Below are 19,948 nucleotides of genomic sequence, written 5' to 3'. Positions count from 1 at the left end.
ACTTCTTATTTTTCTTTTCTTTTTTGTTTTTTTTTTGTTTTTTTTTTATTTTTTTTTTTGTTTTTTTTAATAGAGAGAGAATCTAAGGGACGAAATTGTACCAAGATTTTGAAGTTTTTCCAAAGGCAAACTGAATTTTTTCCTTTTGTTGAATCATTCCAATGAAATCGCAGGCCTTCGTCTTCAGTGACTAAAAACCGCGTTGATCCTCTTTCTCTCCAACGTTTTTGCACATATCTGCATATAGAACAATGAAAAACAAGAATGCATGTGGTTTGAAAGAGGTTAGGTTCGGTTGGGAACTAGCTAAAGATGAACTAGCCATTCAGGATCAACAAAGAGTGGTAGAAGGGTAAAGGAGTCCTGAATGTATGATTTGTTTCCCTGATCTAATGCTTTAATGAGAAAATTAAGTCAAAATTAAGTCCAGATAAGATGAGCTAGTATATCCTGTCAGAAAGAATCTCCATGAATAGGAGTCCTTTGGTGGGAGTTTGTAATGCAAGTATTCTAGCTACTGCCTAGTCTAGGCCTAAATCACAAAAAGAGCAAAAAACGAGGAAATAGCGTAGAAGCACACTGGTCTAATTCATCATAGTAATGTTTATTGTGTTCCTGGTTTGAAAACTTTTTGAAAAAAATTTTGAAAATTTTTTTTGAAATTTTTTTTTGAAAAACATTTTATGTGTCCAAAACAAACTCAAAACAAATCAAATTTCATTATGACGGATGAACATCCTAAAAACTTGATTGCGATTTGTAAACGGGGTATTGGTTTGTTTTACTAAGTTTCAGGTTTTAAATTTATAACCCCTAAATGTCTGCAAGTGCACAGATGTGCGCTGTAGTACTTAGGGTATCGATCCACAGAGACTTAGTTGTTTCAGTACGAATTCACTACAATGCTTAAATCAGACTAGAACTAAACAAATTGGGTTTTGGTTTTGGGTTTTGGTAGTCACTAAATCTAAACTAGAAAGCTAAACAAGTAAAAGCAAATAAAAACGAAAGCAAGTGTAAGCAAGTAAAAATCGGTTATGAATGAAAGCAAGTAACAAGCGAATAAAAGCAGAATGGAAATCTAAGGTTGTAAGCAATGAAAGGCAAACGTTGGGGCTCAAGGGGTTTCGCAGGGGTTTATGGACTAAGCTATGTCGATTTTAAACAAGTGATAAAGGTAATCAACTACGTATGTTCTAGAACTCGAGGCATGGAAGTATGAATAGCCTACTTTCGCAGCACTAAACAACTATCTCTCGCAACCCTGATCAGTAGGTTTCCACTCTGATCCTGGAAGGGAGAAGATGCAATAGCAGAACAAGACTCATCAACATTCAAAACTCAACTACAGGTAGGTTTCCACTCCTATATAATAATTGCTCGTTTCACCCTCGTTCAAACAATCAATGAAAACTTTCGCAACATATCATATCAGATCGGCTTCTAAGTGGCCATCAAAGAATCACGCAGTATTAAAGGCAAACGAAGAACATCTAGAAGATTATAAATCCTAAATCTATCGATTCATAAGCAAAGACACATGAAATTCCCTTTGAACAATCCCTTTAAACCCAACTGGGTAACTACTCAAACATATTGTAACAAAGCATCATAAACCAAATTGAGAGTGCATGAAACTAAAGAAAAGAAGGAAGAAAAACAAAGATAAGAGTTGCAGGTGGAGGTGGGATGATGCTCTCCAGCGGCGGCTCCTTCTTCGGGATCAACGGCGGCGGCCTCTAGGGTTCCACAAGAACTCTCTCTCTCTCTCTCTAGTATGTGTTTCTATTCGTCTCCACCTCATTATAATGACCAAAAAAGGGTATTTATAGCTTCTGGGTGGTCCTGGACACTTAGGGCTTCAAAAATAACGAAAGGAATTGATCCGGGCTTTAATTAAGTCGTCTGGAAAGTGAACGACCAAGTTCCGCGGTCGCGGTGGCTCTACCCGCGGGAAAATGGGTGTTGGCCGCGGTCCCGACACATGGCTCTCTTCCGGAACTGCATTTTCAGTCATTCTTGCATCGGGAATATCTGAAGATCTAACCGTTGGATTGTCTCCAAACCAAGTGCATTAGAAAGCTAGTTGGATCGTTTATGTTGTCTCAATTTCGGGGGTGATCGGATGGTGAGAAGGTCTTCATCGCTTATCATACTTCTGACGGTCTTCATTTATCCAAAATTGCTCATTTATTCCAAATTGCATATCTTTTGCCCAAGTTTCCTGTAAAGTCTTTTGAAACTCTAAAACATTGAAAACACTTTAAAAACCATTGAAAACAGAGTTAAAACACCTGCATAAGATATAATTATGATCCATAAAAGTGGTCAAAATACGGTGTTATCAACTCCCCCAAACTTACCTTTTGTTTGTCCTCAAACAAACTTAAGTCAGAAAAGAAATTTTTGAAAAATCGCAGGAACTAAACAATATCTCAGTGACCGTCCTTCTAAACCATAACTAATCGTGAAACATCGAATTGGATCTAATCTAGAAAATTCTCACCAAAATACAAGTAAAACTAGTCCGTTAATCCGTCATGCGAAAATCTACACACTTAGATCTAACTTCGAGTCAACTAGCTCTTTACATTCATTAAGTATATTGGTGAATTCTCATCAAAGGCATTATTCAGGGTAGACGGCGTTTGGCAGTAAAGGCTATTTAAGCGGTGGAGTTAAAGTGTTTCGGGTTACCTGAAGATCTGGAGGATGGAAGATATTATGCAAAACCGCAAGAGAGAGAAGGACCTGTTGATGACCACAGATTTTCAGTCACTTCTCCTTTGCCAAATGTTGCTGCATAATCTTCCTCCTTTGTTGTAAACAGTTGTTCCCCCGGACTTATATCTTTTTCTAGGAATCATAAAGATAATCTCCAAAACTCCAAATAATCGAAATCAAGCATGCCTCAAGTATAAAATCTGATCCTCCTAGACTCTATAAGGTTTTAAATTTCCTTCCCTTCTTATTTTTCTTTTCTTTTTTTTTTTTTTTTAAATAGAGAGAGAGTCTAAGAGACGAAATTGTACCAAGATTTTGAATTGCTGTAAACAGCTGTTCCCCCAGACTTATATCTTTTCCGGGAATCATAAAGATAATCTCCAAAACTCCAAATAATCGAAATCAAGCTTGCCTCAAGTATAAAATCCGATCCTCCTATACTCTCTAAGGTTTTAAATTTCCTTTCACTTCTTATTTTTCTTTTCTTTTTTGTTTTTTTTTTGTTTTTTGTTTTTTGTTTTTTTTAATAGAGAGAGAATCTAAGGGACGAAATTGTACCAAGATTTTGAAGTTTTTCCAAAGGCTAACTGAATTTTCTCCTTTTGTTGAATCATTCCAATGAAATCGCAGGCCTTCGTCTTCCGTGACTGAAAACCGCGTTGATCCTCTTTCTCTCCGACGTTTTTGCACATATCTGCATATAGAACAATGAAAAACAAGAATCCATGTGGTTTGAAAGAGGTTAGGTTCGGTGGGGAACTAGCTAAAGATGAACTAGCCATTCAGGATCAACAAATAGTGGTAAAAGGGTAAAGGAGTCCTGAATGTATGATTTGTTTCCCGGATCTAATGCTTTAATGAGAAAATTAAGTCAAAATTAAGTCCAGATAAGATGAGCTAGTATATACTGTCAGAAAGAATCTCCATGAATAGGAGTCCTCTGGTGGGAGTTTGTAATGCAAGTATTCTAGCTACCGCCTAGTCTAGGCCTAAATCACAAAAAGAGCAAAAAACGAGGAAATAACATAGAAGCACACTGGTCTAATTCATCATAGTAATGTTTATTGTGTTCCTGATTTGAAAACTTTTTGAAAAACATTTTGAAAACGATTTTTGAAAATTTTTATTGAAAAACATTTTATGTGTCCAAAACAAACTCAAAACAAATCAAATTTCATTAGTGACGGATGAACATCCTCCCCCACACTTATCTCACACTGTCCTCAGTGTGATAAATCCTGGAAAGAATGGTAAAGAAAATAGAAAAGTTGAAATGTTTAAGTTAACTTATTGTGCTGGAGAGTGCTGCTCGTCTTTTTTTGTTTGTTCTTCCTTATTGAAAACCTGAAATTTAATAAAACAGAAACAAAGCAATGGAAATAGAAAATAAAGGTCAAAGGGAAATAGATAAAATACCAAGTGGGTTGCCTCCCACTAAGCGCTTGTTTCAAGTCATTAGCTTGACATTGTTGCTCGATTAGACTTAACCGGGGTCGTGATACTCCTTGATCTCATCCTTGGCCGATGATGGATCAATCAAAAACATCACTTCTCTCTCGTATTCTCTTTCTTCAGCCAGATATGGCTTTACACGCTGTCCATTCACTGTCAATGAATTTCCGGTTTTGTGATATGTGCATAGTTTGCATCATTTAGGTTGCATAAATCATTCCAAATTATGTTTTATTTCATGCATTTTACGTCCTTAGGGTTTGTTTTAGAACTTAGGAGATGCATTAGGTCCCAATGAGTATATTGCATGTTTTGAGTGTCTATCAGGTGAATATGGAGCTGAAAATATGAATCCAGGAGGTGGAATGGTGAGCAAAGCTTGAAAAAAGTGGAAAATTGGGTCCTGGGAGATTACCGGCCATTCTCGCTGGCCAGGAAGGTTTTACCGGCCATTTCCATGTACCGCGGGAAGCTTTACCGGCCATTTTCATGTACCGCGAATGAAGTGTATCGGCCAAAATCTCCGGGTATGAACGTGTCTCAGAAATCGCCTGTCCGGGGAGCCTTCCGGTCCGATTCAGACGGCGGGTGCTTCATAGACGTTGGAGAGCATTGCATCACGGTCTCGTAGCAAGTGGAATCGTGAAATTCGGACGCGTGAGCAGAGAGATAAGCTTGTCGGAAGGAACCCCAGTCTCGCAGGTATTCCGGACCGAGCAGATCAGTCCTAAAGGATGCGAAGGACGGTGCACGTCCAGGCCGATTTAGTTTCCGGGTCCTTCATGAGAACCAGAGACATTTGAGTCTTCTTTCCAGAACGTCCAAGATCATTCAATTCGGATCTATGAGCAGAAAGATACGGTCTCCGGAATGGACACATGTCTAAACGCCTCTCTCTGGTCGTGTACATGCACTGCAAAGATGTGCCCTCCAGGAAGCCTTACACTTCCCAAGCACCGAAGCTTCCTTCACCAAAGTTGGAGATAAATGAGTCCTCTGTCTTCTGCGACCGAAATCATTCAATTCGGACAAGTCTCATAGGAGTTACACTCTCCGGAATGCGAAGTGGTCTAAGCTGCTCTGGATGCTGCGAGAGGGTCTTGCGACTTGGTTAGCCCGCAGGCCTGAAGATGAACGCCTGAATGCTGATGCTGCGAGTTGATATGTGCGGGTAAACTATCACTGGAAGAGGTCTGAAGCTCAAGAGCAAGAGAAATGCTAAGTCCACAATCGTGCGACTTAGGCATGCGAGTTAGCCGCGCCTGGAACTATGCCGCACGATCACTCGCAAATCACTCCGACTTGAGCCTGCGACCTAGTTGCAATAGAGACCAACCCGCACAGTTTGTACATTCCCCAGAAACCGCCTTAGCCCTGCGAGTTGGAGAGGAAGGAGACCAAGCCGCAGCAACACTCGCAAAACACTCCTACTTAGGCGTGCGGCTAAGACAAGGCGATTCAGGCTTCACAAGACAAGTCTTCATCTACTGCGACTTAGGTGTGCGACCTGGGACATACTGGACTGACCCGCAGTAATTCTCACTTTATCCATTAAAGCCGGGTCAGGACCCGGTTTGTTCCGGGCTGACCCGGTTCGTTTTTAAGGAAGTATAAATACTTTTTAGGTTTTTTTTGGGAGAGAACTAAGTTTTATTCCCTTTGTCTCTTGCCTCTTTTGTGAAAAAGACTCCATTAAGAAGAGAAATATCTATATTTGAGTGTTTAATGAAAAGAGTTTAAGGAGATCTGGGTGTTTGAAGCTGTTTTCTTTTGAATCTATCATCTCCATCTCCATTTCTCATCATTAATCATGCTAATCTTCTCAACTTGGAAAGGTTTAAGAGAGATTAGTATGATTAGTGAGTAGTCACCTTAATGAGGTTCTAGATGTGTAGGTTAGGGTGCTAAAGTGTTAGATTAGGGGTGCTTAGGGCTAGATTCATTGATTCATCTCTCTAAACAGCTGTTCTATATGCTAGATCCTTGATAATCACTTGAGATCTAGATTCTGGGAATTTCATGCACCAAAAGTGTTTGATGAAATTCCTGAAAGAGTTGTGTTAGAGGTTTAAGTAATTTTTCATCATGGGAATGATTTGTTAAATGCTTGAATGATCATTAAGAACTGTTTATTAATGCATATTGATTCATATTTCACAAATGGGAATTTAGTTTGAAAATGGATTAGTATAGGGGTTAATACCTTCATGAGAGGATTAACCTAGATTAGAGTTCTTAATCACTTGAATCATGTCTCATCATTGTCATCAGCATCTCTAGTTTAACACCAAAGCACCCTGACCAACTATCATGTCTAGAATCTCATGCCTCCATCATATCATATTCACATCATATCATTTGTCATTGTCATTAGTCTTTAATCCTGTTTATGTTTATAGTTTTCTCTAGATTAATCGAAACCCGCTCTTGTTTGCTTGAATTAAGAACTTGATCATATAGCTTAGTGTCTAACACCACATCTGGATTGATTAACCTCTTTGTGCTACATTGACAAGGGGATTGATAGCCCTGAGACCCTAAAAAGTCTTGTCTATCATTTTGTCCCACAGGACAATGGCTCCGTATGGCTTGACTTCCTTTATCGTGAAGGGTCCGGACCATGTTGAACGTAATTTTCCTGGAAAAAGCTTAAGACGAGAATTGAAAAGAAGTACCTTATCGTTAGGAGCAAAAGTTCTATGAATAATCTTCTTATCATAATATGCTTTAGTCTTCTCCTTGTAGATCTTCGAATTTTTGTAAGCATTGTGTCGGATTTCTTCTAACTCGTGAAGATGAAGTAGATTTCTTTCTCCAGCCGTTTTCAGATTCATGTTCATCTCCTTGATAGCCCATTGCGCCTTATACTCGAGTTCTACTGGAAGGTGACATGCTTTTCCGTAAACTAGGTTGAATGGTGTTGTTCCTAATGGTGTCTTAAATGCTGTTCGATATGCCCATAATGCGTCGTCAAGCTTGGTAGACCAATCCTTGCGATGAACTGCAGTTGTTGTCTGCAAAATCGACTTGATTTCTCTGTTTGAGATCTCTACTTGACCGCTGGTTTGGGGATGGTATGGAGAAGCAACTTTATGTGTAACTCCATTCTTTCTAAGAAGATTCTCGAAAACTCTGTTGATGAAGTTCGATCCTCTGTCGCTTATCACAATTCTAGGAACTCCAAAACGCGGGAATATCACAGATTTAAACAGCTTCATGACAACTTTCCTTCTTTTGTGGGACTAGCGACTGCTTCAACCCACTTAGAGATGTAGTCTACTGCTACTAAGATATATTGGTTTCCAAAAGAAGTAGGAAAGGGTCCCATAAAATCTATTCCCCAGATATCGAAAATTTCGACTTCGAGAATAAAATTTTGAGGCATCTCATTCCTTTTGCTTATGTTACCCATCCTTTGGCATTTATCGCATCACAATATATAATCTTGGGTATCTTTGAACAAAGTAGGCCACCAAAAACCTGCTTGCAAGATTTTTGAAGCAGTTTTGAAGGTTGCGAAATGTCCTGCGTAAGACGAGCTATTGTATCCGAATAAAATTCCTTCCATCTCTTCTTCAGCCACGCATCTTCGGAATAACCCATCAGCACATCTCTTATAGAGATAGGGTTCATCCCAAAAATAATGTCTTACGTCTTTCAGAAACTTTTTCTTGCTATAACCAAAGAATTGTGGTGGTTCTACATCAGCTGCTAGGTAATTCGCTATGTGCCTAAACCATGGGGTGTTGATAGCATCTGCTCGTCGCATTAGTGGACGTGGTGGTGCAGTATTGGCATTGGTGGGGGTAGTATCTATTGCATAGATATTTTCTTCTGGCAAACTGTCATTTAAGGGCAATATTTCTTCAACTCGAATTCGTGAAAGATGGTCTGCAACTCCATTATCTGCTCCCTTCCGATCTCGAATTTCGGTATCGAATTCTGGCAGTAGGAGGATCCATCTTATCAACCGAGGTGTAGCGTCTTTCTTAGACATTAAATACTTGATTGCAGCATGATCAGTATGAACTATGACCTTAGATCCTACGAGATAAGAACAGAATTTCTCAAATGCAAATACGACAGCTAGAAGTTCTTTCTCTGTTGTTGCATAATTTCATTGAGCTTCGTCTAGAGTTCTGCTTGCGTAGTAGATTACGTGCAGTTTCTTATCTTTTCGTTGGCCAAGCACTGCTCCGACTGCATAGTCACTTGCATCGCACATTATTTCAAATGAGAGTTCCCAATCAGGTGCTTGACGACTGCCGCGGAGACAAGGGCTTCTTTGATATTATGAAACGCGGCTAAGCACTCATCATCGAACTCGAAGTTTGTTTCCTTGCAAAGCAAACATGTAAGAGGTCTAGCTATTTGAGAAAAATCTTTTATGAAGCGCCTATAGAATCCTGCGTGTCCTAAGAAACTACGAATTCCTTTTACGTTTGTGGGGGGTTGTAGGCTTGTAATGACTTCAATTCCTTTTCCCAAAATTCTGTGCCCAAGCACGATTCCGTCTCGTACCATGAAGTGACATTTTTCCCAATTTTATACTAAGTGCTTATCCTCACATCTTTGCAGAACTTTACCAAGGTTGCCTAGGCATTTTTCAAAAGAAGATCCATACACGGAGAAATCATCCATGAATACTTCCATGAAATCTTCAATAAAGTCTGTAAAGTTCGACATCATGCACCGCTGGAAGGTAGCAGGTACATTACACAATCCAAAAAGGCATACGACTGTAAGCAAACGTGCCATATGGACAAGTAAATGTCGTTTTTTCTTGATCCTCCGGGCGAATAGGAATTTGGAAAAATCCGGAGTATCCATCAAGAAAGCAATAGTATGGGTAATTAGCTAACCTTTCTAGCATTTGATCTATGAATGGAAGTGGAAAATGATCTTTCCTAGTTGCTGCATTCAGTTTCCGGTAATCGATGCACATACGATGTCCAGTTACTGTTCTTGTAGCGATCATTTCATCTTTATCATTTTTAATGACAGTGACTCCTCCTTTCTTCGGAACAACATGAACTTGGCTAACCCAAGTGTTATCTGAGATAGGAAAGATTATTCCGGCTTCTAAAAGCTTCATAATCTCCTTCTTGATAACATCCATGAGATTAGGATTCAGTCTCCTTTGACTTTCGATTGAGTTTTTAGCATTATCCTCTAGATTTATCTTGTGCATACAAAGATCTGGAGAGATTCCAGGTATGTCATCAAGCGAATATCCTAAGGCTTTTCTATGCTTTCTCAGCTCAGTCAACAGCATTGTGGTTTCTTCTTCCGTCAAACCAGAGTTTATTTTGACAGGATAAGTAGAATTTGGTCGAAGGAAAGCGTACTTAAGTCCAACGGGAAGAGGTTTAAGCTCGACTTGAGGGGCTTTAAGCTCGCTCCAAGGATCTTAATTGCTGCAGCAGTATCTTTAGGAGGTGTAGGAATGTTTGTTTGGTCCTTAAGATCTAGATAGTTTAGAGGTTTCCTATAAGTTTCGGATTTATCAAGCATACGCTCGCATTCACTCGAAATTTCTTCATGTAAATTGCGTTCATCTTTTGCGGGTGAAAGCGTGACACTTAAAGGGTCGTCTAGAAGCAGATCTTCGTAGACTTCCTCAATAATTCCGTCTAACTCATCAACCCAACAAATTTTGCCATCCAAAGTCGGTTTATCGAAACTTTTGTTCATGTCAAATTGCATAACTAGACCGGCTAGATGAAGGTTGATTTTTCCTTCAGGAACGTTGATTATGGCTTCGGCTGTAGATAAGAATGGTCATCCAAGAATAAGTGGATCCTTAGGTTCTCTTTCTAGTTCTAGAACTACGAAATCAGTTGGTATGATACAATTTACGATCTCGACTGGAACATCTATTAGGATACCTACAGGTTCTCTAACAGAACGATCAGCTAATACTAAGGAAATTTTAGTGGGTTGGAAAGTGTGGTGTCCTAAACGTTTTGCTACTGAAAGAGGCATCATGTTTATGCTAGATCCTAAATCACAGAGAGCATGCTCAAAAGCTACATCATTGATGGTGCATGAAAGTATGAAGCTTCCAGGATCGTTTTTCTTTTCAGGGATTCGGCTTTGCAGGATAGAACTATATTCATGGGTTATCATTCTATACTCAAAGAGAATGGGAAAAGACTACACTTGTGGTAATCCCCATTTTCTGTAATGGTTGCACATAATTCTTCGAACGTCTCGATATGGTCAATCGGGTTTTCGAATGAATAACCATAGAATTGATTTTGTTGAACTAAATGGATATAGGGTACCTTGATTTCGGTTTTGCCATCCTTTGGTAAGGCTGGTTGAATAGCTCTTCGATCTCCCAAGAACTTCTCGAGTGAATCGAAATTTCCAATCAGTTCATCATCATCTTCACGTTTTGTCGATCCGATTAGCTCATTGTCATCATAGATCTGTTCTTCAAACTCGTCATCAGTCAGGTCATCATCGCTTGGATCACCATCCACACGATATGGTGGATCACCAAGTGTTCCGGGAACATGTTCCCGGTCTCTCATTGCAGAGAAACCTGAAAAATTCAAAAGAAAAAGTAAAAGTAAACAAGTGTTCTAATGGATTTAAGCTGGGATTCGCAACGAAACAAATCAAAGTCCCCGGCAACGGCGCCAAAAACTTGAATGCGATTTGTAAACGGGGTATTGGTTCGTTTTACTAAGTTTCAGGTTTTAAATTTATAACCCCTAAATGTCTGCAAGTGCACAGATGTGCGCTGTAGTACTTAGGGTATCGATCCACAGAGACTTAGTTGTTTCAGTACGAATTCAGTACAATGCTTAAATAAAACTAGAACTAAACAATTTGGGTTTTGGTTTTGGGTTTTGGTTGTCACTAAATCTAAACTAGAAAGCTAACCAAGTAAAAGCAAATAAAAACGAAAGCAAATGCAAGCAAGTAAAAATCGGTTATGAATGAAAGCAAGTAACAAGCGAATAAAAGCAGAATGGAAATCTAAGGTTGTAAGCAATGAAAGACAAACGTTGGGGCTCAAGGGGTTTCGCAGGGGTTCATGGACTAAGCTATGTCGATTTTAAACAAGTGATACAGGTAATCAACTACGTATGTTCTAGAACTCGAGGCACGAAAGTATGAATAGCCTACTTTCGCAGCACTAAACAACTATCTCTCGCAACCCTGATCAGTAGGTTTCCACTCTGATACTAGAAGGGAGAAGATGCAATAGCAGAACAAGACTCATCAACATTCACAACTCAACTACAGGTCAGTTTCCACTCCTATAGAATAATTGCTCGTTTCACCCTAGTTCAGACAATCAATGAAAATTTCGCAACATATCATATCAGATCGGCTTCTAAGTGGCCAGCAATGAATCACGCAATAAGATTAAAGGCAAACGAAGAACATCTAGAAGATTATAAATCCTAAATCTATCGATTCATAAGCAAAGACACATGAAATTCTCTTTGAACAATCCCTTTAAACCCAACTGGGTAACTACTCAAACATATTGTAACAAAGCATCATAAACGAAATTGAGAGTGCAGGAAACTAAAGAAAAGAAGGAAGAAAAACGAAGAACAGAGTTGCAGGTGGAGGCGCGATGAATCTGGAGGATGCAAAATAATATGCAAAACTGCAAGAGAGATAAGGACTTGTTGAGGACCGCAATTTTCAGTCACTTCTTCTTGTCCAATGTTGTTGCATAATCCTTCCTCTTTTGTTGTGAACAGTTATTCCCCCATGATATGTTCATAATTTGCATCATTTAGGTTGCATAATTCATTCTAAATCATGTTTTATTCCATGCATTTTAGGTCCTTAGGGTTTGTTTTAGAACTTAGGAGATGCATTAGGTCCCAATGAGTCTTTGCATGTTTTGAGTGTTTATCAGGTGTATTTGGAGCTGAAAAGATGGATCCAGGAGGTGAAATGGTGATCAAAGCTTGAAAAAGGGTGAAATGGGGTCTTTGAAGGTTATCGGCCATTCTCGCTGACCAGGAGGGTTTTCTCGGCCATTTTCGCGTACCAGGAAGGATTTTCTCGGCCATTTTCACGTACCACGGGTAGACTTTATCGGCCGAAACGCGTACCGGCTACTGAATCTCTCGGCCAAATTCTCCGGGTGCAGACACGTTTCCGAAATCGCCTGTCCGGGGAACCTTCCGGTCCGATTCAGATGTCGGGTGCTTCATAGAAGTTGAAGAGGATTGGATCAAGGTTTCATATCAAGTAGAATAATGGAATTCGGACGCGTGAGCAGAGAGTTAAGCTCGTCGGAAGAAACCCCTGTCTCGCTGGTGTTTTGGACCAAGCCGAGGAGCTCTGAAGAATGCGAAGGACGGTGTACTTCCAGGCCGATTCAGTTTTCGGGGCCTTCATGAGAGTCAGAGAAATTTGAGTTTTCTTTCCTGAACGTCCAAGATTATTCAATTCGGAGCTATGAGCAGGAAGATACGGTCTCCGGAATGGACACATGTCTAGACGCCTCTCTCTGTTCGTGTAAATGCACTGCAAAGACGTGCCCTCCAGGAAGCCTTCCAATTCCCAAGCACCAAAGCTTCAATCACAAAAGTTGGAGATAAATGAGTCCTCTATCTTCTGCAACCGGAATCACTCAATTCGGACACGTTTCGTGGAAGTTACACTCTCCGGAATGCGAAGTGGTCTAAGCTGCTCTGAATGCTGCGAGATGGTCTTGCGGCTTGGTTAACCCGCAGGCCTGAAGATGAATGCCTGAAAGCTGATGCCGCGAGTTGAGAAGTGCGGGTAAGCTATCACTGGATGAGGTCTGAAGCTCCCGAGCGAGACAAAATGCTAAGTCCACAATCGTGTGACTTAGGCATGCGAGTTGGCCGCGTCTGGAACCAAGCCGCACGATCACTCGCAATTTACTCCGACTTGAACCTGCGACCTGAGTGCAATGGAGACCAACCCGCAGAGTTTGTACACTCCTCAGAAACCGCCTTGGTCCTGCGAGTTGAAGAAGATGAGGATTAAGCCGCAGCAAGACTCGCAAATCACTTCTACATGGACATGCGGCTAAGACAAGACGATCTAAGCCTCACAAGACAGGTTCTTCATCTACTGCGACTTGGGCATGCTACCTGGGACATACTGGACCAACCCGCAGTAGTTCCCACTTTATCCATTAAAGCCGGGTCAGGACCTGGTTTGTTCCGGGCTGACCCGGTTCGTTTTTAGAGAAGTATAAATACTTTTTAGGGTTTTTTTTTAGAGGATTAAGCTTTATTCCCTTTGTCTCTTGCCTCTTTTGTGAAAAAGACTCCACCAAGAAGAGAAATATCGATTTTTAGGCTTTTAATCAAGAGAGTTTAAGAGATCTTGGAGTTTTAAAAGCTGATTTCTTCTTAATCTACCATCTCCATCTCCATTTCTCATCATTAATCATGCTAATCTTCTCAACTTGCAAAGGTTTAAGAGAGATTAGTATGATTAGTGAGTAGTCACCTTAATGAGGTTCTAGATGTGTAGGTTAGGGTGCTAAAGTGTTAGATTAGGAGTGCTTAGGGCTAGATTCATTGATTCATCTCTCTAAACAGCTGTTCTCTATGCTAGATCCTTGCATATCACTTGAGATCTAGATTCTGGGAATTTCATGCACCAAAAGTGTTTGATGAAATTCCTGAAAGAGCTGTATTAGAGGTTTAAGCATTTTCTGCATGGTGATGTATTGTTAATTGCTTGAATGATCATTAAGAGCTGTTTATTAATGCATATTGATTCATATTTCACAAATGGGAATTTGGTTTGAAAATGGATTAGTATAGGGGTTGATACCTTCATGAGATGATTAACATAGATTAGAGTTCTTAATCATTTGAATCATGTCTCATCATTGTCATTAGCATTTCTAGTTTAGCACCAAAGCACCCTAACCAACTATCATGTCTAGAATCTCATGCCTCCATCATATCATATTCACATCATTTGTCATTGTTTAGTTCTTGTTTAATCATTTCATTAGTCTTTAATCCTGTTTAAGTTTGTAGTTGTCTTTAGATAATCAAAACCACTCTTGTTTGCTTGAATTAAGAACTTGATCACATAGTTTAGTGTCTAAAACAACATCTGGATTGATAAACCTCTTTGTGCTACTTTGACAAGGGGTGACCCGGTTCGTTTTTAGAGAAGTATAAATACTTTTTAGGTTTTTTTTTAAGAGGATTAAGCCTTATTCCCTTTGTCTCTTGCCTCTTTTGTGAAAAAGACTCCACCAAGAAGAGAAATATCGATTTTTGGGCTTTTAATCAAGAGAGTTTAAGAGATCTTGGAGTTTTAAAAGATGCTTTCTTCTTAATCTATCATCTCCATCTCCATTTCTCATCATTAATCATGCTAATCTTCTCAACTTGCAAAGGTTTAAGAGAGATTAGTATGATTAGTGAGTAGTCACCTTAATGAGGTTCTAGATGTGTAGGTTAGGGTTCTAAAGTGTTAGATTTGGAGTGCTTAGGGCTAGATTCATTGATTCATCTCTCTAAACAGTTGTTCTCTATGCTAGATCCTTGCATATCACTTGAGATCTAGATTCTGGGAATTTCATGCACCAAAAGTGTTTGATGAAATTCCTCGAAGAGCTGTATTAGAGGTTTAAGCGTTTTCTGCATGGTGATGTATTCTTAATTGCTTGAATGATCATTAAGAGCTGTTTATTAATGCATATTGATTCATATTTCACAAATGGGAATTTGGTTTGAAAATGGATTAGTATAGGGGTTGATACCTTCATGAGAGGATTAACCTAGATTAGAGTTCTTAATCATTTGAATCATGTCTCATCATTGTCATTAGCATTTCTAGTTTAGCACCAAAGCACCCTAACCAACTATCATGTCTAGAATCTCATGCCTCCATCATATCATATTCACATCATTTGTCATTGTTTAGTTCTTGTTTAATCATTTCATTAGTCTTTAATCCTGTTTAAGTTTGTAGTTGTCTTTAGATAATCAAAACCACTCTTGTTTGCTTGAATTAAGAACTTGATCACATAGTTTAGTGTCTAACACCACATCTGGATTGATAAACCTCTTTGTGCTACTTTGACAAGGGGATTGATAGCCCTGAGACCCTAAAAAGTCTTGTCTATCAATTGGCGCCGTTGCCAAATTGTGGTTTGATTAGCATTAAGCTCTGATCTGTTCTTGAGATCAAGTGCTTACTTTCTTGTTTTTACTGATTCCTTTCAAGTTCTGTTTGTGATTTCAGGTGTATGAACACCAGGTCCAGATCAAGAAGCTGTGGTCCTCCTTTCCCTCTCAACGACTACATCAACTCTTTGGTACCAAGGAGGAGAAGGGACAGACGTGGTAGACAGATTGATCAGGCTGAGATGGCAGAACAAGGAGATCACATGGTAGATATAGAACAACCGGTTCAGGAGCAACAGGCTCAGGGTAATGGAGCTGGTAATGGAGTTGGTCAAGGGCTTCATCAGGGTAATGTTCATCAGGAACAGGTGCACCATCAACAAGCTTATGTCCACCAGGGACAAGCTCAAGCTCATCAACAGAGGCATCAGGCCAATGTTCAGCAAAGACAACAAGTGCACCACCAACCCCACCCTTTCCAACAACAGCAAAGAAGATATGAGCAACCCCAAGTCTATGTTGGAGAGAATGACAGGGCCAATGCTCATCAGTATGGAGCTGGTATTCAGGCACCACCTGTGCAAAACAACAACTTTGAAGTGAAAGCATCATTGCTGAATATGGTCCAGAATTTAAAGTTCCATGGGTTAGCAATGGAAGATCCCTTGGAACACTTGGATCCGTTTGATAAGGTGTGTGATCTGACCAAGATTAATGGAGTTTCAGAAGACAGCTTTAAGCTAAGACTATTCCCATTCAGTCTTGGTGACAAAGCTCATCAATGGGAGAAGAATATTCCAAGAGGTTCCATTCAAACCTGGGAGATTCTCAACCTCAACAACTGCAAAACTGAGGAACCAAATCTCTAGCTTCATTCAGCACAGCAATGAGAGTTTTGGTAAAGCATATGAGAGATTCAGGAGCTACACAAACCAATGCCCACACCATGGGTTTAGTGAGGCTTCTCTTCTCAGCACACTTTATAGAGGAGCTCTTCCCAAGATTAGAAACCAGCTGGATACTGCTTCCAATGGGAACTTTCTGGGTAAAGAGATACATGCTGCTTTAGAGCTAGGGGAGAACTTAGCATTGAGCAATGATACTTATGGTGAAGACTATGACAGATCAAATAGGTCTGAAGGTTCAAGCTCAGAACAGAGGCTCACCAGGGAAGTTAAGGAGTTGAGAAGTGAATTAGACAAGTTGAAGTTGGTAACTCACAAGCCAATGCATTTTGTTGGAGAGTATGAGGAACCATCTCAAATCTTTGAGAACATAAGTGAAGAGGGTCTCACCCAAGAGGAGCTTAACTATATTGGGAATCAGAGGTTCCAGAGATATCAGTATGGTAATGTCAATCCAAACCTTTCTTACAGGAACACCAATGTAGCTAACCCACAAGACCAGGTCTATCCCAATTCTCAAGCTCCACAGAACTTTGTTCCCAAGAACAACTTTCAAGGGTCATTCCAACCCAAGAATCAGTTTGCTCAGAATCAAGGTTTTGGTCAGCAACAGCAACCATTTCAGGGTCCTAGTTTCAGTACACAGCAGCAGAAGGCACCACCAGGGTTTGGTCCCCCACAGTTCCAACAGCAAGCGCCTGTTCAACAACAGTTTCAGCCACCACCGGTTCAACAACAGCCACAGATGGGTTCAGATATGGTTGGTATTTTGCAACAACTACTTCAGGGTCAACAGATCTTTGCAAGCCAGAATGCAGCCATGCAGCAGGAAATCAAGGAACTGAAGCAGAACCAGGCCTCAAGCTCAAGGAACCAAGGTCACCTACCTGGAAAACCAGAACCCAACCCCAAGGAATATGCCAAGGCCATTACATTGAGGAACGGGAAGGAGTTACCTGGTATTGAGAACAACAATGTGATCATTGAGGACAATGATCAAACTGAGGGGGAGGCAGCCTTAAAGGATGATCAAGTTGCTGAGAAACCAAGGACAGAAAAGGGTAAAGAGGTAGCAAAGGAACCTGAACCAAAGAAAGTATATGTGCCACCACCTCCATACCAACCCAAACTCCCATTTCCAGGGAGATTCAAGAAGCAACTAGTGGACAAGGAAAGAGCTGTATTTGAGAAAGCACTCAAGGAGACACCACTCACAATGCCTCTCATTGATGCATTCTTAATGATGCCAAAGATGGGGAAGTTCTTGAAGGATGCCATTCTGAACAAAACAAAAGAGCTTCATGGCATGGTGGTACTAAGTCATGAATGCAGTGCTATCATTCAGAAGAATGCCATTCCAAGGAAGTTAACTGATCCAGGGAGTTTCCCACTCCCTTGTGCCATTGGACCTCTTCTATTCTCTGGATGTCTTTGTGATCTAGGAGCATCAGTCAGCTTGATGCCATTCTCCATAGCAAAGAAGCTGGGCTTTAGAGTGTTCAAGCCTGCAAGGATCTCTCTTATCCTTGCAGATAGATCAGTTAGATTGCCTGTTGGTATGCTGGAAGATCTACCTGTCAAGATAGGTGGTTTTGAGGTTCCAACAGATTTTGTTGTGCTGGAAATGGATGAGGAACCAGTAGATCCTCTTATCTTGGGCAGGCCATTCTTAGCCACTGCAGGAGTTATTATTGATGTGAGAGGTGGGATAATAGAGCTTCAACTTGGGTCTGAAAAGCTCAAGTTTGATGTGAATGAGATGATGAAGAAACCCACCATTGAAAGTCAATGTTTCTATGTGGAGACAATGGATCAGCTGGCTGATGAGTTGCTTGAGGAACTGAACACTGAAGATCCTCTTAGCTGAAGCAAGTGAAGGGTACAAGTTGTATTTGGACAATGCTAGAGAGCTGGGTCCTGAGACAAGGTTTTTGGAGTTGGAACCAAGTGGCTCTGAAGTTTTTGCTATCAAAGGATCAGACACCAGCCAAAGAAGCTTGGACCAGGATTGGAATGAGGCTAATGCACCCCCTGTTGAGCTCAAGCCTCTACCAACAGGGCTCAGGTATGCTTTCTTGGGCTTAAACTCCACATATCATGTCATCATCAATGATAGCCTACTAGAGGATCAAGAAAATGCATTGCTTAGTGAGATAAAAAGTTCAGGAGAGCCATAGGGTATTCTTTGGCTGATATTAGAGGGATCTCTCCTGACATTTGCACCCACAGGATCCACCTAGAGGACCAATATATGTCCTCTATTGAGCATCAACGACGACTTAACCCCAACCTTAAGGAAGTGGTTAAGAAGGAGATACTAAAACTTCTTGAGGCAGGGATAATTTACCCAATCTCTGACTCAAGATGGGTGTCTCCTGTTCATGATGTGCCCAAGAAGGGTGGGATCACAGTGGTTAAAAACGAGAAGGATGAGCTTATAGCTACTAGAACTGTCACAGGACACAGAATGTGTATAGACTATAGAAAGCTCAATGCAATCTCTAGGAAGGATCATTTTCCTTTACCTTTCATTGATCAGATGTTAGAGAGGCTTGCAAACCACCCCTTCTTTTGTTTTCTCGATGGGTACTTGGGGTTCTTCCAAATTCCCATAGATCCCCAGGATCAAGAGAAAACAACATTCACATGCCCTTATGGCACATTTGCTTATTGGAGAATGCCTTTCGGTTTATGTAATGCACCGGCCACTTTTCAAAGATGTATGATGCACATTTTCTCTGACATTATTGAAGAGAAAGTTGAGGTGTTCATGGATGACTTTAGTGTCTATGGCTGCTCTTTCTCGGATTGTCTCTCTAATTTGTCACAGGTCTTGGAGAGATGTGAGCAGCATAACTTGGTGTTGAACTGGGAGAAGTGCCACTTCATGGTGCAGGAAGGAATAGTTCTTGGGCACAAGATATCTGAGAAGGGCATAGAGGTTGATAGGGCAAAGGTGAAAGTGATGGTGAATCTGCAAACTCCCACTTCAGTTAAAGGGATAAGGAGTTTCCATGGGCATGCAGGGTTTTATAGAAGATTCATAAAGGACTTCTCAAGAATTGCCAGGCCCTTGACAAGACTGTTGTGTAAAGAAGTGGATTTCATCTTTGATGCTGAATGTGAAGAGGCCTTCAAGTTGATCGAGGCATTGGTTAGTGCACCAATAGTTCAGGCACCAGACTGGTCCCTTCCTTTTGAGGTCATGACAGATGAATCTGATTTTGCTGTTGGAGCAGTACTTGGGCAAAAGAAAGACAAGAAGCTACATGTCATCTACTATGCCAGTAGAACACTTGACTCTGCACAAGAGAAGTATACCACTACTGAGAAGGAAATGCTGGCAATAGTCTTTGCCTTTGATAAATTCAGAAGCTACCTGGTGGGATTAAAAGTCATTGTATATACTGATCATGCAGCCCTCAGGTATCTGATGACCAAGAAGGATGCCAAGCCAAGACTATTAAGATGGGTTCTTCTACTTCAGGAGTTTGATATGGAAGTACAGGACAAAAAGGGGATAGAAAATGGAGCTGCAGACCATCTTTCTAGGCTGAGGATTGATTCTGAAGTGCCTCTCAATGATAGCTTACCTGAAGAGTCTCTGATGGTGCTCCATTCCTACTTGGAGTTTGAAGAAGTAGAGAGTATTCAAGAGAGGAGGATGCCTTGGTTTGCTGACATAGTGAACTATCTTGCTTGTGGACTGGAGCAACCTGAATTAGATGCTTACAAGAAGAAGAAGTTCTTCAGAGA

At 40.5% G+C, this 19,948-nt stretch overlaps 1 protein-coding gene and 1 non-coding gene across 2 annotated transcripts in view; one reads left to right on the top strand and one right to left on the bottom strand.

The window, feature by feature from the left end:
* Nucleotides 1-19,649, top strand: part of LOC112085465 — a gene marked incomplete at its 3' end in the record, with an annotated part of 112,297 nt that extends 92,648 nt beyond the window's left edge. Inside the window, 1 exon segment of the mRNA XM_024154680.1 lies at nucleotides 18,773-19,649. Within this exon segment, the coding sequence (XP_024010448.1) occupies nucleotides 18,773-19,649 (877 nt within the window).
* LOC112085650 lies at nucleotides 16,134-16,240 on the bottom strand. Its single transcript, XR_002898950.1, has one exon. It is a non-coding gene; the product is annotated as a small nucleolar RNA R71 (small nucleolar RNA).
* Nucleotides 19,650-19,948: the final 299 nt, after the last annotated feature.

Source organism: Eutrema salsugineum, unplaced genomic scaffold (genome assembly GCF_000478725.1).
Source record: "Eutrema salsugineum unplaced genomic scaffold, Eutsalg1_0 scaffold_3, whole genome shotgun sequence".
NCBI lineage: Eukaryota > Viridiplantae > Streptophyta > Magnoliopsida > Brassicales > Brassicaceae > Eutrema > Eutrema salsugineum.
The sequence above is the reverse complement of the archived record's forward strand: the minus strand, read 5'-3'. Positions and strand labels throughout refer to the sequence as shown.